Below are 17,470 nucleotides of genomic sequence, written 5' to 3'. Positions count from 1 at the left end.
CCCAGTCTCTAATTAAAAAAAAAAAAAAATTAGCCGGGTGTGGTGGCACATGCCTATAATCCCAGCTACTCGGGAGGCTAAGGCAAGAGAATTGCTTGAACCTGGGAGGCGGAGGTTGCAGTGAGCCGAGATCGCGCCGTTGCACTCCAGCCTGGGCAACAAGAGCAAGACTCCACCTCAAAAAAAAAAAAAAAAAAAAAAGTGGGAGGCAGAGGCAGGAGGATCACTTGAGGCCAGTAGTTTGAGACCATCCTAGGCAACATAGCAGGACCCTGTCTGTACAAAAAAATAAAAAAAAATTAGCCGGGCATGGTGGCACGCACCTGTAGTCCCAGCTACTCCAGAGGCTGAGGCAAGAGGATCGCTAGAGCCCAGGAGTTGGAGGCTGCAGTGAACTGTGATCCCACCACTGCACTTGAGCCTGGATAAAAGCAAGACCCTGTCTCAAATAACAATAGCAATAATAATAAAGAAAAATTAAATGCAATGTGTGAAGCATCAGTGATAATAAGTGCTCTGCAGAAAAAGGAGGCAGGAAGAGGCTAAGGAAGGTATGTGGTTTGCTATGCAGTGTGAAGTTATCAAGGAAGGCTTCTCGGAAGAGGTGACATTTGAGCAGAGAAATGGAGGAGAGAGTTATGGAGGGAAGATGGTGAATGGGGGGAACATGGTCAAGACCAGGAATATGGTCAAGGGGGGAAAGATGGTCAAGGGGACGCAGCAAATGCAAGGCCCTGAGGCAGGAGCAGCTTGCTTCACCCCCCAAACCCGTGGGGCCCATGCAGGCGACAGGAAGGACAAGTGTAAACCCTTTTCCTTGTCCCTGCAGGTGTGTGTGAACATGAGTCTCCCCCTGTTTACACCCTGCAAGCCTGAAGAGTCCCCAGAAACTGAAAGAAGAAGCAAAGCCCTTTCTGTACCCTCCCTGCCCCCTGTCCTGACCGCGACAAAAGCGACTTCCTCTTTCCAGTGCATTTAAGGCGCAGCCTGGAAGTGCCAGGGAGCACTGGAGGCCACCCAGTCATGGGGGACACCTTCATCCGTCACATCGCCCTGCTGGGCTTTGAGAAGCGCTTCGTACCCAGCCAGCACTATGTGAGTAGCTGGTGGAGGGGATCCCGTGGGGGGGATACGGGAGGGACAGCACAGCCACCCTTGCAGTCCCAGGGCCGACCAGCTCCAGTGAGGACTAACGGGGCAGGGTCTTGGGCACCCGGTCCCTCGTCTTTGAGCCTGGATCTATCCCTCTGATTCCTGGGAGGACAGTTCCCTTGGACCCGCCCTGGGCCCCAGCCCTTTACTGTCCCCGCCTGTGTCCCCAGCCAGGCCCTCGGCCTTAACCAGGAGTCCTCTTTCTGCTCTCCTGCCATGGCCAGGCAGCCCAGCGCTCTCTGAGGTCCAAGGCCCACTCCTCCAGGGGTTTCACCATGTCGGCCAGGCTGGTCTCAAACTCCTGACCTCAAGTGATCCACCCGCCTCGGCCTCCCAGAGTGCTGGGATTACAGGCGTGAGCCACCATGCCTGGCCTGTTTTTTTGAAATGAGGTCTGGAGTGCAGTGGTGCAATTATAGTTCACTGCAGCCTCGACCTCCCAGGCCCAAGCGATCCTCCTGCCTCAGCCCCTTGAGTAGCTGGGGCTACAGGCGCACACCACCATGCCTGGCTAGTTTTTAAAATTTTTGTGGAGATGAGGTTTCACTATGTTGTCCAGGCTAATCTTGAACTCCTCGGCTTAAGCAACCCTCTGGTCTCAGCCTCCCACAGTGCTAGGATTACAAGCATGAGCTACCGTGCCTAGTCACTTTTCTCCTTTTCTTTGTAACTTTCAGTTTTGAAATTTCAAATTTACAGAAAGGCTACTGGGTATCAAAATGGTACCAGTCACTCCAACAGTCTTTCACCCACCTTCATCCACACCTCTCTTTCTGGGGATATTTTCTGAATTATTTGAGAGTGAGTTGAAGACGTGTTTCTTTACCTCTAAATACTAGTTGTTGGGCATTGCTTAAAATCAAGGCATTCTCTTACATAATCACAACGCACGTGTCAAAATCAGGAAATTAACATGGACAAAACACCATTATCCACCCACAGACTTTACTGAGGTTTCCCCGATTATCCTGCTTGTCCCCTGCAGTAAAAACTTTTTTCAGGTCTAGGATCCAGTCAAGGATCAATGTCATAGCCTTTAACCTTCTTTAATCTGGATCAGTCTTTTTATCTTTTTTTTTTTTTTGGACACAGAGTCTCACTCTGTCGCCAGACTGGAGTGCAGTGGTGCAATCTCGGCTCATTGCAACCTCTGCCTCCTGAGTTCAAGAGATTCTCCTGCCTCAGCCTCCCGAGTAGCTGGGAATACAGGTGTGTGCCACCACGCCCAGCTCGTATTTTTTGGTAGAGACAGGGTTTTGCCATATTGATTCTGGATCGGTCTTTTTTTTATGAGATAGAGTCTCGCTCTGTCACCCAGGCTGGAGTGCAGTGGCAGAACCTCAGCTCACTGCAGCCTCTGCCTCCCGGGTTCAAGCAATTCTCCTGTCCCAGCCTCCCAAGTAGCTGGGATTACAGGTGCCCATCACCACTCCCAGCTAATTTTTGTGTTTTTAGTAGAGACGGGGTTTCACCATATTCGTCAGGCTGGTCTTGAACTCCTGACCTCAGGTGATCCACCTGCCTTGGCCTCCCAAAGTGCTGGGATTACAGACAGGAGCCACCATGCCCAGCCTGCCTGCCCCTCCCCTCCCCTCCCCTCTCCTCCTGTCCCCTCCCTCCCCCTCCCCTCCCTACCCAGGCTGGAGTGCAGTGGTGCAATCATAGCTCACTAAAGCCTTGACCTCCAAGGCTCAAGCAATTCTCCTGCCTCACCTGGGGCCACAGGTGTGTGGCACCACACCCGGCCAATTTTTGTGTTTTTAGTAGACACGGGGGTCTCGCTATGTTGCCCAGGCTGGTCTCAAACTCCTGGACTCAAGCGATCTTCCCACCTCCATCCTAAAAAGTGCTGGGATTCCAGGTGTGAGCCCCCGTGCCCAGCCTAGGTCCTACTTTTATCTCCAATTTACAGATGAGTCCATTTGAGAGAAGCTGACCATCTTGCCCTGGGTCTCAAGGCTGGGGCGTGGCAGCACTTGGGTCCACGTTTGTGCCCTTTCTGCAATCCAGGACAATCGCAAAGATGTTCCTCACCCTGGCTGGGCACGGTGGCTCACGCCTGTAACCCCAGCACTTTGGGAGGCCGAGGCAGGCAGATCACGAGGTCAGGAGATTGAGACCATCCTGGCTAACACGGTGAAACCCCGTCTCTACTAAAATACAAAAAATTAGCCGGGCATGGTGGTGGGCGCCTGTAGTCCCAGCTACTCAGGAGACTGAGGCAGGAGAATGGCGTGAACCTGGGAGGCGGAGCTTGCAGTGAGCCGAGATCGCACCACTGCACTCCAGCCTGGGCGACAGAGCGAGAGTCCGTCTCAAAAAAAAAAAAAAAAAAGATGTTCCTCACCCCAATCCTCTGGGCTTCCTCCAGGGGGTAGTGGGGTCCTGGGTGCACACAGCAAAGCCTCTTTGAAAGCTGAGTGGAGTCCCCCCACGCCGGCCTTCCCCCAGGTGTACATGTTCCTGGTGAAATGGCAGGACCTGTCGGAGAAGGTGGTCTACCGGCGCTTCACCGAGATCTACGAGTTCCATGTGAGTGTGGGGACGGAGGAGGGACAGGGACCCACCGTTCCAGCTCCACCCTTTGGGGAGGACCTTAGCCCAGGTGGTGGGGAAACTGCAGAACCCAGAATCCCCTTCCAGACCACAGTTAAAGGGGATTTATTTATTTATATATATGTTTGTGACAGGGTCTTGCTCTGTCACCACTCTGAACACCTCATGTTCTCTGATTACAGGCATGAGCCACCATGCTCGGCCTTTTAGGTGGTTTTGAGAGGTATTTAGGTTTGCAGTGCAGGGGCGCAATCATAGCTCACTGCAGCCTCGACCTCTGGGGCTTGAGCAATCCTCCTGCCTCAGCCTCCTGAGTAGCTGGGACTATAGGTGTGCATCACCACGTGTGGCTAATTTTTGTATTTTTTTTTTTTTTTTTGAGACGGAGTCTCACTCTATCGCCCAGGCTGAAGTGTAGTGGCGCAGTCTCGGCTCACTGCAAGCTCTGCCTCCCGGGTTCACGCCATTCTCCTGCCTCAGCCTCTCCGAGCAGCTGGGACTACAGGCGCCCGCCACCACGCCCGGCTAATTTTTTGTATTTTTAGTAGAGACAGGGTTTCACCGTGGTCTCGATCTCCTGACCTCGTGATCCGCCCGCCTCGGCCTCCCAAAGTGCTGGGATTACAAGCGTGAGCCACCGCGCCCGGCCGTTGTATTTTTTATAAAGATGGGGATCTCACTATGTTGCCCAGGCTGGTCTTGAACTCCAGACCTCAAGTGATCCTCCTGCCTTGGCCTCCCAAAGCTAAGGGGGCATTAAAAGAAAAAAACATTTTTCCCCCTGAAACATTTAAGTAGTCTTACTGAAAACAATAAAACACAGAAACACCAGATTCTCATTTTAAAGTAAAACAGACAGGATCTCCCAGAACCTTCCTAGAATGGAACCATTCTTGTCGCTTTTGAAAAAGAAAGCTAAATTCTAGATCCCAAATAAATGCACCTATTGGTAAACATTCTCTTTGTGGTTCACGTCCCTATGTTAGTTATTTTCCTAAATTTTACATTTGTACCTTTTTAAGAATGAGTTGTCAGTTTTTTATTTTGTTTTTCTTTTGAGATGGGGTCTTGCTCTGTCCTCCAGGCTGGGGTGCAGTGGTTGCGATCACAGCTCACTGCAGCCTCAACCTCCAGGGCTGAAGCGATTCTCCCATCTCAGCCTCCCATGTTGAGATCACAGGCGTGTACCACCACACTTGGCTCCTTTTCCTGATTTGTTTTTTGTAGAGATGGGGTTTCGCTATGTTGCCCAGGCTGGTCTCTAACTCCTGGACTCAAGTGGTCCTCCCGCCTCAGCCTCCCAAATTGCTAGGATTACAGGTTTGAGCCCCTGCACCTGGCCAACCTGAGTTTTAAGAGGATCCCTCTGGCGACTGGATTGAGGACAGACAAGAGTGGACAGGGGACACAAGGACGCCATTGTCGTTAACCAGGCCTGGTAGTGGCTAGGGCCAGGAGGGTGGGGTTGGTGGGAAGGGGTCAGATCCCAAAGAGATTTGGGGATTGGAAGCAAAAGGATTTGCTGGTGACTTGCACATGGGAGGGAGAGAGGTCAGTACCTCTGCTAATCAAGGAATCCAGATTGCCACCGAAATTTCTAGGCCCGAGATAATTAGGCAGTGTCTCACTCTGTCACCCAGGTTGGAGTGCAGTGGCACCAACTCGGTTCACTGTAACCTCTGCCTCCCAGGTTTAAGCGATTCTCTCACCTCAGCCTCCTGAGTAGCTGGGATTACAGGCGTATGCCACCACTCCCGGCTAATTTTTGTATTTTTAGTAGAGACGGGGTTTCACCATGTTGGCCAGGCTTGTCTTGAACTCCTGACCTCAAGTGATCCACCCACGACAGCCTCCCAAAGTGCTGGGATTACAGGCGTGAGCCACCATGCTCGGCCTTTTAGGTGGTTTTGAGAGGTATTTAGGTCACTTCCAATCTCGTGCTTTTCCAAGTGTTGTAAACTACAAATATTCCTTCACGTCTTCTTGTCTTTTTAATGTTTAGAAAACCTTAAAAGAAATGTTCCCTATTGAGGCAGGGGCGATCAATCCAGAGAACAGGATCATCCCCCACCTCCCAGGTGAGCACGGGGCTGAGCCGCCTGTCGGGGGGTCATTGGCGGGGGCTCACCTGCCCTCCCAGCCCCTTTTGGGCTTGACCTCATGTTCTCTGGTGCCAGCTCCCAAGTGGTTCGACGGGCAACGGGCCGCCGAGAACCGCCAGGGCACGCTTACAGAGTACTGCAGCACGCTCATGAGCCTGCCCACCAAGATCTCCCGCTGTCCCCACCTCCTCGACTTCTTCAAGGTGCGCCCCGATGACCTCAAGCTCCCCACGGACAACCAGTGAGTTTTCACCCTGCCAGGCGGGAGAGGGAAGGAGGGGTGGGACTTTCTATGTTTTGCAGATGAGGAAACTGAGGCTCAGAGAGGGAAAGCCACCTTCCCAGAGCCACACAGCCAGAAAGAGGAGGCAGATTCCACCCCGGCCCCTGTGACCCCGCCAAGCCTCCACCTTAATCCTTCACACCTCAGGGCACTGGGGGAAGTACTCGGGGCTGGAGGTCCAAAGTCCTGGGTCTTCATCCTGACCCTACGGCCACCTGGTCATGGGACCCGGAGCCGGTCACCACTGCTTTCTGAATGCAGGTTCTGCATTCCTATAATGGGCGGTGAGAATCAGATGAAGCATTGGGTGTCTTGCGGAGCCCCCCAGAAGGACATGGGGTTGATGCCTCTGCTAAGTGCGGGGAATGTCTGGGGTCTCCTGTACCCAGGACCCTGTGTGGAAGGCACCTGAGAGGCTGAGGGAGCTCCAGGCAGGCTGGGGAAGTCCCCTTCTCCACTCCTCTCTGGTCACTGAAGCTCGAAGTGGGGAGCATGAGGACAGGATGTTACCCCTCGTGAAGGCACCCAGGCTGCCAAGACAGAGACAAGCAGCATTACTCTGGCCAGCACTTATTGACGTTTGAAGGTGTCCCCTGGTCCAAGGAAGGGCAGTTCTCATCAGAGATGAGAGCCTCCCCCGGGAGGCGGGGGAAGGATGGACTCTGCAGTGGGGTCTACTCCTCATTGCCTGCTCTCTCAGGGCTCCAGAAGGAGAAAGAGGCCGGGCACAGTGGCTCACACCTATAATTCCAGCACTTTGGAAGGTCGAGGTGGGCAGATCACCTGAGTTTGGGAGTTCAAGACCAGCCTGGCCAACATGGTGAAACCCCATCTGTACCAAAAATATAAAAATTTAGTCAGGCATGGTGGTGTGCGCTTGTAATCCCAGCTACTTGGGAGGCCGAGGCAGGAGAATTGCTTGAACCTGGGAGGCAGAGGTTGCAGTGAGCTGAGATTGCTCCACTGCACTCCAGCCTGGGTGACAGAGCGAGACTCTGTCTAAAAAAAAAAAGGAAGAAAGAAGGTGGCCTGGGAGCCCACAAGAGCATTTTCCAGGCTTAGGGCATCCTTAGGGTCTGCAGAAGGCTATGCAGTGTCTTCCTCATGTCCCTCCCTTGGGCTGCCCGAGCAGATCTGCCCGCCCCCGTCTCTTCCTGAAGCCCTTCCTCAGCCAGTCCAGTTGCTGTCTTCTCTCCACAGTGCCCCTGCCCTTCCCTGGGTCCCTCTTCTCTTGGGAAGTTCTTCTGTAGGTCTACCCAGCACCTCTCCTTCCTCCGTGGGAAGCCAAGGGTCTCACCCAGACTGCTCTCTCCTCAGGACAAAAAAGCCAGAGACATACTTGATGCCCAAAGATGGCAAGAGTACTGCGACAGGTGAGAGGACGGGGGGCAGCTAGGGCCGGGGTCACCCTGAGGAGACCCAGAGTGTTCAGGGAAAAGAGCAGGGGCTGGGAGCAGGCTGGGAGGGCTCACAGCTACCCTGCTGAAGAATTGGGTCTTTGGGCCGGGTGCGGTTGCTCATGCCTGTAATCCCAGCACTTTGGGAGGCCGAGGCAGGCGGATCACTTGAGGTCGGGAGTTTGAGACCAGCCTGGCCAACATGGAGAAACCGTGTTTACTAAAAATCCAAATTAGCCAGGCATGGTGGCGGGTGCCAGTAGTCCCAGCCACTTGGGAGGCTGAGGCAGGAGAATCGCTTGAACCCGGAAGACAGAGTTTGCAACGAGCCAAGATCGTGGCACTGCACTCCAGCCTGGGCGACAGAACCAGACTCCATCTCAAAAAAAAAAAAAAAAGAAGAAGAAGAATTGGGTCTTTGGAAGGTCCCTGGAGACTGAAAGGAGCCCTTTGCAGGTGGCAGTGCAGAGACCAGCGCAGACCCTTGCTCCGGGCAGCCAGGGGAGTGTTTGTGGCTGAATGAATGAACAGGTTTTGGAGGCCAACGTGGACTTCAGAGGCGATGCAGGGCTGTGGCAGTTTCTAATATTTATTGCACAGTCACTGCTAATAACAACAATAATAATAATACCTAACATTAATGGAGCGCTTACTCTGTGCCAGCCACTATTTTGTTTTTGTTGTTTTCAGTGACAGGGTCTCGCTCTGTTGCCCAGGCTGGAGTGAAGTGGTGTGATCATAGCTCACTGCAGCCTCGACCTCCTTGGCTGAAGCGATCCTCCCACCTCAGCCTTCCAAGTGGCTGGGATTACAGGTGTGTGCCACCATGCCCAGCTAATTTTTAATTTTCTGGTAGAGATGGGGTCTCACTATATTGCCCAGGCTGGTCTTAAGCTCTTGGCCTCAAGCAACCCTCCTGCCTCGGCCTCCCAAAGTGCTGAGATTATAGACATGAGCCACTGTGCCTGGCTTTTTCTTCTTCTTATAAGGACACGAGGCCTGTTGGGTTAGGGCCCACTCTAATGACCTTATTTTAATTTAATTACCTCTTGCAAGACCCTATCTACAAATATACCCACACTGTAAGGTACTGGGCGGTTAGGACTTCAACATATGAATTTTGAGAAGATGGATCTCAGCCAATAACAAACAGCATCAGCACCTCCATGGTTGGATGAAGGGCTGGTCAGAAATGCACACTCAGGTCCCACAGTGGACCCACTGAACAGGATAGGCATTTTAGCAAAATCCCAGGCATTTGGGTGCACCTTAAAGTTAGGGAAAGGTCAGGCACTGTGGCTCATGCCTGTAATCCCAGCACTTCAGGAGACCGAGGCGGTTGAATCACCTGAGGTCAGGAGTTCGAGACCAGCCTGACCAATACCGTGAAACTCCATCTCTACTAAAAATACAAAAATTAGCCAGGTGTGGTGGCGGGTGCTTGTAGTCCCAGCTACTTGGGAGGCTGAGGCAGGTGAATTGCTTGAACCTGGGAGGTGGAGATTGCAGTGAGCCAAGATTGCACCACTGCACTCCAGTGACAGAGCGAGACTCCGTCTCAAAAACAAAAAAAGTTGGGAAAAGGCCAGGTGCAGTGGCTCCATGCCTGTAATCCCAACACTGTAAGAGGCTGAGGTGGGAGAAACCTTTGAGCCCAGGAGTTCAAGACCAGCCTGGGCATTGTCCCAAGACCTTGTCTTTACAAAAAATTAGCCGGGTGTGGTGGCATATGCCTGTAGTCCCAGCTATTCGGGAGGCTGAGGCAGGGAGATTGCTTGAGCCTAGGAGTCCAGGGCTGTGGTGAGCTGTGATCACGTCACTGTACTCTAGCCTGGGCAACAGAGCAAGACTCTGTCTCCAAAAAAGAAAATCAAGTTGGGGAAGGCTTGCTAATTGCATCAGATGAGAACAAGGACACGTTTGAAGTGTGAGGCTGAAGCCTGGAGAATGCTATGCGCCCAGGAAATGCAGGGCAGCAGACTCAGGATGCCAGCGCCTGTTCTGGAGGCCCAGATGGGCCCTGCAGTGCCCACTCACCCTGCCCTCCTTCTGCCCCAGACATCACCGGCCCCATCATCCTGCAGACGTACCGCGCCATTGCCGACTACGAGAAGACCTCGGGCTCCGAGATGGCTCTGGCCATGGGGGACGTGGTGGAGGTCGTGGAGAAGAGCGAGAGCGGTCAGACCTCCCGCCCTATAGGGCTCTTTCCCCTGGTGCTCAGGAACCCACAGCCACAAGCCCCCTGCCTAGGCTCAGGCAGCCTGGCCCCTGGGCGGACTCCGGCTCCGTTAGGGGCCCTGAATGTCCTCCCCACACTGGGGGCCGCCCTCTCTCTGAGTGAGCACCCTGCGGTGGCTGTGGGCATCTGTGCATGACAGGCTGGGGCGGGGCATGTCTGCGTGTTCTGTCTGGATGGGTATGGGACCGTCTGCTCATTATGAAGTGGGCTCAGAGCTGTGATTCTGTGAGCATGTGTGCATGCACGCATGTGACCTCATTGTCCAGTGTGGTGAAGGTGACATTTCCAAATCTGAGCATTGGACATCAGTGTGTCTGTGTCCCTGTGTCCTCACCATCCCTGATGGCTGCAGGGAGCCGCCAGGCCCTGCCCCGCCCCTCAGTCACATTCCTGCACCTCTGGCACAGGTTGGTGGTTCTGTCAGATGAAAGCAAAGCGAGGCTGGATCCCAGCGTCCTTCCTCGAGCCCCTGGACAGTCCCGACGAGACGGAAGACCCTGAGCCCAACTATGCAGGTGCCCCCTGCCCTCCGAGGCCGTAGGGGTGTGGGAGAAAGGGGCAGGCGGGGCTCAAGGATATCGAGTGACTGCTTTGGAGTCTGGGCTGGTTGCTGGCTTGGCAGAAAAATCAGGGCTGAGACCTCATCGTCTCTGGCTTGGGGGCCCTGGCAGGTTGCGATGCCCTTGGTCTGGACAGGGAACCAGGAGGAGGAGCGGATGATGGGGGAGAGTGGGAGGTCAGTGGTGTCTGTGGGTATGTGGCCAGGTTCAGTGGGAGCTGAAGGATAAGCAGACCTTAGGCTCAGGAAGGAGGGCTGCCTGGAAGTGGGGGCATCATCACTGACCAGAAAGGGAAAACTGGCAGTGCCAGGGCTGGATGGGGCCTGCATTGAAAAAAACTATAATAGAATTGGTTACCATTTTATTTTATTATTTATTTATCTATTTATTTTACTTTTTTGAGACAGCGTCTCACTCCCTTGCTAAGGCTGGAGTGTGGTGGTGCAATCTCAGCTCACTGCAACCTCTGCCTCCCAGGATCAAGTGATTCTCCAGCCTCAGCCTCCCTGAGTAGCTGGGATTACAGGCATGCACCACCATGCCTGGATAATTTTTGTATTTTTAGTTGAGACGGTGTTTCACCAGGTTGGCCAGACTGGTCTCGAACTTCTGACCTCAGGTGATCTGCCTGCCTCGGCCTCTCAAAGTGCTGGAATTACAGATGTGAACTACTGTCCCTGGCCTGGTTACCCACATTTCAAAATGGAGTGATTTTACCCTTTTATGTGGATTTACAGCTTTTTTTTTTTTTTCGAGACAAAGTCTGGCTCTGTCACCCAGGCTGGAGTGCAGTAATGCAATCTCAGCTCACTGCAACCTTAGCCTCCTGGGTTCAAGCAATTCTCCTGCCTCAGCCACCCAAGTAGCTGGGATTACAGGCATGCACCACCACGCCAGGCTAATTTTTTGTATTTTTAGTAGTGATGGGGTTTCGCCACGTTGGCCAGGCTGGTCTCGAACTCCTGACCTTAGGTGATCCACCCGCCTTGGCCTCCCAAAGTGCTAGGATTACAGGTGGGAACCACCTCGCCCAGCCTGTGGCTATTGTTTAAACACTGGACGGCCTGCAGCCCCCAGGCCGACAGTTAGCTGCAGCTGAGCAGTTCCCAGTGCCACGTGGACGGATGCTCTACCCACCTACTCATGGCTGATCTCGTCATATTTAGGTGTCTGGACAGACCTTTATCGTTATGGGATCTCTGGTCCTCGGAGTGGGTGGCAATGAATGGGAGTGGACAAGCTCACCTGGGTGTAGGGGGCAGAGGGCAGAAGTCCAGAGTGTACCCCCAGAGTGGGTGCCAGCAGGAGCTTGCCGAGGGATCTGGGATGGAGCAGGAGGGTGGAGGGAGGAGACCCAGAAGAGGGGGAATTGTGGGCCCTGGGTGGGTCTGGAGTGCCTGGAGGAAGTCCAGGCGCAGAGAGGAGAAGACGGGATGGGTGGCGAGCCCCAGGCTGGGCTGACCTCACACTGTGCTCTGTGCCCCCGCTGTGGACCAGGTGAGCCATACGTCGCCATCAAGGCCTACACTGCTATGGAGGGGGATGAGGTGTCCCTGCTCGAGGGTGAAGCTGTTGAGGTCATTCACAAGCTCCTGGACGGCTGGTGGGTCATCAGGTAGGAGGGCCCCTCTCCATCCAGAGCACCCACCTGAGTCAGCCCCAGCCAGGACGGGGTGTTTGGGGATCTGGGGTGACTTGTCCCTGGGACTCTGGGTAAGCCGCTGCCCCTCTCTGGGCTTAGTTTCCATCTCAGTAGCAGGGAGGGATGAGCACACCCTTGCCTGTCTTGTGGGGATCCGATGTCCTTGTCCAAGTGGGTGCATTTCTCCTTTGTGAGTTAGGGTCTCTTCCCAACCATCTACTATTATGCCTTCTCTGGCAACATGGTGAACTATTGTATAAATAATTACATTCCTGGCTGGGCGCAGTGGCTCAGGCCTGTAATCCTAGCACTTTGGGAGCCCAAGGCAGGACGATCACGTGAGGTCAGGAGTTCGAGACCACCCTGGCCAACATGCCAAAACTCTATCTCTACTAAAAATACAAACATGAGCCGGGTGTGGTGGCGGGAGCCTGTAATCCCAGCTACTCGGGAGTGTGAGACAAGCGAATCGCTCGAACCCAAGAGGTGGAGGTTGCGGTGAGCCAAGATCACGCCATTGCACTCCAGCCTGGGCAACAAGAGCAAAACTCTGTCTCAGAAAAAAAAAAAAAAGATTACATTATTTTTATTTTTATCATCCCTTTATCTTTTGAAGCTTTCTTGCGGTCAGGTGTGGTGTCTCATGCCTGTAATCCCAACACTCTGGGAAGGTGAGGTGGGAGGATCACTCAAGGCTACAAATTCAAGACCAACCTGGGCAATATAGGGAGACCTCTGCCTCTAAAAAATAAAAACAAAAATTAGCTGGATGTGGTTGCACACACCTGTAGCCCCAGCTACTCAGGAGGCTGAGGTGAGAGGATCACTTGACCCCAGGAGTTGGAGGCTGCAGTGAGCTATGACTGCACCACTGCACTCCAGCCCGGGTGATGGAGCAAGACCCTGTCTCCAAAAAAAAAAAAAAAAAAGCTTCCATTGCAATTCCCATCTGTTTATCCTCCAAATGAATGCAGAAATACTAATTATCTTTTTTCTAATTCTGGGGAACACAGAATTCTAGCGGCTAGTGGAGCCATTTCCCTGGAGCCACAGGGCCTCCCAGGTCCTTTCCTGTGTCTTCATTTTTCACAAATTTTTTTATTTTTTGAGACAGGATCTTGCTCTGACTCCCAGGCTGCAGCACAATCATAGCTCACTCAAGCAATCCTCCCGCCTCAGGCTCCCATGTAGCTGGGACTACAGGTGAGCACCACCACATCCGGCTAACGTTTTTTAATTTTTTTTGTAGGGATGGGGTCTCACTATGGTGCGAAGACTAGTCTTAAACTCCTGACCTCAAGAGATCCTCCTGCCTTGGCCTCCCAAAGCACTGGGATTACAGGAATGAGCCTCCATGCTGGGCCTTTGCTGGCGTCTTCAGAGCCCTAGGTCACAGGGCCAGCCTGGCGCCCTGCTGCAAGCTTATCTTAAAGCTAGGACCACAACATGCATACCTGCAGCTGGGCCCTGGGCCAGAGGGCTTTGAGGCAGTATTTCTCAGCCTTTTAGACACACACTCTGTTAACCCCATCCTGTGTCCCTGATAATCTTCTTGTGATCCTCCCACTAGCCAAGAATTGGGTTTTATGTGAACGTTGTATTATGCAAAGTTTTCCTTCGTTTTTTTTTTTACCCCCAAATATAATATTGAGAATAGAAAGAAAGTCTTTTCAACAAATGGTGCTGGAACAGATGGATTTCCATACTGAAAAAAAAAAGCAAAAAACAAACCTAGCACTGTACACAGTGCTACCTCACACTGTACACAGATGTTTACTTCAGATGGATCACGGGTTTATCCCAGAGTAAAACCTGAAACTAGGCCGGGCGCAGTGGCTCATGCCCGTAATCCCAGCACTTTGGGAGGCCGAGGCGGGCAGATCACGAGGTCAGGAGATTGAGACCATCCTGGCTAACACGGTGAAACCCCGTCTCTACTAAAAATACAAAAAATTAGCCAGGCGTGGTGGTGGGTGCCTGTAGTCCCAGCTACTTGGGAGGCTGAGGCAGGAGAATGGTGTGAAACTGGGAGGCAGAGCTTGCAGTGAGCCGAGATAGGGCCAATGCACTCCAGCCTGGGCGACAGTGCGAGACTCTGTCTAAACAAACAAACAAACAAACCTGAAACTAAAAACTGTGTGGGGCCGGACGGGGAGCTCACGCCTGTAATCCCAGCACTTTGGGAGGCTGAGGCAGGTGGATCACTTGAGGTCAGAAGTTCGAGACCAGCCATGACCAACATGGTGAAATCCCGTCTCTACTAAAAAACTACAAAATTAACCAGGCGTGATGGTGCATGCCTGTAATCCCAGCTACTTGGGAAGCTGAGGCAGGAGAATTACTTGAACTCAGGAAGCAGAGGTTGCAATGAGCCGACATCATGTCATTGCACTCCAGCCTAGGCAACAAGAGCAAAACTCTGTCTTGGGGTTGGGTGGGGGAAAAGCATTTGGAAGAAAGCATAGAATTTGGTGGCTTGGAGGTAAGCAAAGCTTCATAGGAGACAGAAGGCAGTTAACATAAAAGAAAAATTGGCAAATATAGTCTTCCTTTTTCTTTAATTTTTTTGGGAGGCAGAGATAGGGGTCTTGTTATGTTGCCCAGGCTGATCTCAAACTCCTGGCCTCAAGTGATCCTCCCACCTAGATCCTTCAAAGTACTGGGATTACAGGCGTGAGCGACCGTGCCCTGCCCATTCTTGCCAATGTCTTATAGCAAATACCTGTCCCCTGCTGTGACCTGGATCTGCTAACCTCCACCCCTGCCTAGACTGGAAGGATTGCTGGAAGGGTCTCAGTTGCACAGATCAGGAAACTGAGGCCCACAGAGGCAGGTGTCCGGTTGTTTGCAACCTCTCAGCCTGTCCTAACCCCAATTGTTCAGAGAGAGCCCTGAAACCCCCTCCTCTGAGCGCCCCCGGGTGACTGCCCCAGCCTCAAGGGCTGCCTCTGTTGCAGGAAAGACGACGTCACAGGCTACTTCCCGTCCATGTACCTGCAAAAGTCGGGGCAAGACGTGTCCCAGGCCCAACGCCAGATCAAGCGGGGGGCGCCGCCCCGCAGGTGAGTGGGGGTCCCCGGGGCTGGCCGGGGTCGAGGGGGGCGCACCACGGGTTCGCTCGGTCTAGGCCGGAGCTTGTCAGTGCCGGGGCGGGGGCTCTCAGCCTGGGAGGAGAGGCAGGACCCTCACCGGGGAAAGGGGCTGGACGCGCCTGGCCGCGGTGTGGGGCTGGCACGGGGACGGAAGGAAAGCGGCGATGCCCGGGGGCTTTGGGGATGGGCAGTCCCGGGGGGCCCCCCGCAGAGGGGGGCAGACCGAAGGCTGGCGAGGGGCGTGGAAAACCTCCCGGGCTCTGCTGCAGGGCAAGGGTCCGTGTCGTGACGGGGGCAGCCGCCTCTTGTCCCGCCCGGGTCGTGCAGACTAACGGCCCCCTGCTGCCCCCCACTTCCTCGGACCAGGGGTGCCCATCCGAGTCCCTGGGGGTAGGGGCGCGCTCGGGCTTTGACAACGCCACGTCTCGCTGGGCCAGGTCGTCCATCCGCAACGCGCACAGCATCCACCAGCGATCGCGTAAGCGTCTCAGCCAGGACGCCTATCGCCGCAACAGCGTCCGTTTTCTGCAGCAGCGACGCCGCCAGGCGCGGCCGGGACCGCAGAGCCCCGGGAGCCAGCTCGGTGAGTGCAGCGGGAGGGGGCAGGAGGGGCAAGCCCTAGGGGCGGAGTCAGCGGGAGAGGCGGGGCCAGAGGCAGGGCCAGAGAGCAGTGGGGCGGGACCAGAGGGCGGAATCAGAGGGAGAGGCGGGGAATGGAGGCGGAGCCAGAGGAGGAGCGAGCGCTAGGGGGCGGAGCGATCCCTAAGAGGCGGAGTCAGAGGGAGAGGCACAACCGGGAGGCGAGGCCAGAGCGCGGAGCAGGAGTTAGAGAACGCGGCGGGGCGGGGCGGGGCCAGAGAGCGCTGTGGGCGGGGCCAGCGTGCGGGGTGGGGCTTCTGACTCGGCCCCGCTCTCTGCCGGCAGAGGAGGAGCCGCAGACGCAGCGCTCTAAACCGCAGCCTGCGGTGCCCCCGCGGCCGAGCGCCGACCTCATCCTGAACCGCTGCAGCGAGAGCACCAAGCGGAAGCTGGCGTCTGCCGTCTGAGGCTGGAGCGCAGTCCCCAGCGACCGTCTCGGCCCTTCCCGCCCCGTCCCTGTATATACGTGTTATATAGAGCCTGGTGTCTGGACGCAGAGGGCAGCCCCGGCCCCTGTCCAGCGCGGCTCCAGCCACCCTCAATAAATGTTGCTTGGAGTGGACCAGGGCTCTGCAGGGACGCAGGGAGGGCCGGGCTCCGCCCCAGGGTTATTTCTAAGTTGAGGACAGGAGGTTGTGAGTTCTGCTGGGGGGAAGTTGCAAGAGCCGAGGTCTGGTTGCATGCTGCCCTGGCCTTGGCCAAGAACAGGTTTGCACAAGGCCAAGTGCAAGAGAAACTCCCGGTTTCCTGCTGACCGTTTGGTCAGAAACCACCTGCTCGGGCTCTGGCGGAAGAGTCCTGAAGATGGGTGGACACAGTGCAGCGGGACAGCCCTGTCTCATGACAGCCCTGTCTCATGACAGGAGACAGGCTGCCGTCCAGGGTGCAGGGGTGACCTTATAGCTGGGATAAAAAGAAAATATTATAACTTAGGTCCGAGGGCAGTGGCTCACGCCTGTAATCCCAGCACTTTGGGAGACCGAGGTGGGAGGATCGCTTGAGCTCAGGAGTTCGAGACCAGCCTGGCCAACATGGTGAAACCCTGAATCTACCAAAAATACAAAAATTAGCTGGGCGTGGTGGCACACGCCCATAATCCCAGCTACTGGGGAGGCTGAGGCATGAGAATCGCTTGAACCCGGGAGGCAGAGGTTGCAGTGAGCCGAGATGGTGCCACTGCACTCCAGCCTGGACTACAGAGCAAGACTCTATCTCAAAAAAAAAAAAAAAAAGTAACTTAGGTACAGGGTGTCCTCTGTTATTCAGAGACCGTGCCCTGGTTATGAGGTTGTACCAGAAAGCAAATATTCACTATGCACACAACCTCACTGCTCACCCTAGCATTGCTGCCAGCCTGTAGCCTGAAAGCTTTTGCTTTGAGAGCAGGTCTTTCCCCAAAATGCAGACACGAAGGTGCAAAGTGAAGCTGCCAGTCTTGCAAAAGATGTAACTTGTCACGAAGGCCACGAGTGGCAGGGAGAGCTGTCCCACATATGCGGAAGTGGCTATGTGAGGATGGGGGAGGCGGGTCCCTTAGAGATAAGGGACAATCATAAGGGGAGATATAAGAGAAAATCATAAGGGGAAGAGATGCTTGTCAAAAGAATAGGCTGACCATCGAAGGACTGACAGAAGCTTTCGGAAAACCACTGGATGGCTGGGCACAGTGGCTCAGGCCTGTAATCCCAGCACTTTGGGAGGCTGATGTGGGTGAATCACTTGAGGTCAGGAGTTCGAGACCAGCCTGGCCAACATGGTGAAACCCCATCTCTACAGAAAATATAAAAATTAGCCAGGCGTGGTGG

General features: G+C 54.3%; 1 protein-coding gene across 1 annotated transcript; it reads left to right on the top strand.

The window, feature by feature from the left end:
* Nucleotides 1–928: 928 nt before the first annotated feature.
* NCF1 (neutrophil cytosolic factor 1) lies at nt 929–16,227 on the top strand. The gene is made up of 11 exons (XM_030796807.1): nt 929–1,095; nt 3,604–3,684; nt 5,711–5,786; nt 5,886–6,051; nt 7,411–7,466; nt 9,549–9,671; nt 10,140–10,247; nt 11,790–11,907; nt 14,892–14,996; nt 15,464–15,609; nt 15,951–16,227. The coding sequence occupies exons 1-11, from the start codon at nt 1,024–1,026 to the stop codon at nt 16,070–16,072; spliced, it is 1,173 nt and encodes a 390-aa protein (XP_030652667.1). The 5' UTR covers nt 929–1,023; the 3' UTR covers nt 16,073–16,227.
* Nucleotides 16,228–17,470: the final 1,243 nt, after the last annotated feature.

Source organism: Nomascus leucogenys, chromosome 17 (assembly GCF_006542625.1).
Source record: "Nomascus leucogenys isolate Asia chromosome 17, Asia_NLE_v1, whole genome shotgun sequence".
In the NCBI taxonomy this organism is placed as follows: Eukaryota; Metazoa; Chordata; class Mammalia; order Primates; family Hylobatidae; genus Nomascus; species Nomascus leucogenys.
Note: the sequence above shows the minus strand (reverse complement) of the source record. Positions and strands in the feature narration are given on the sequence as shown.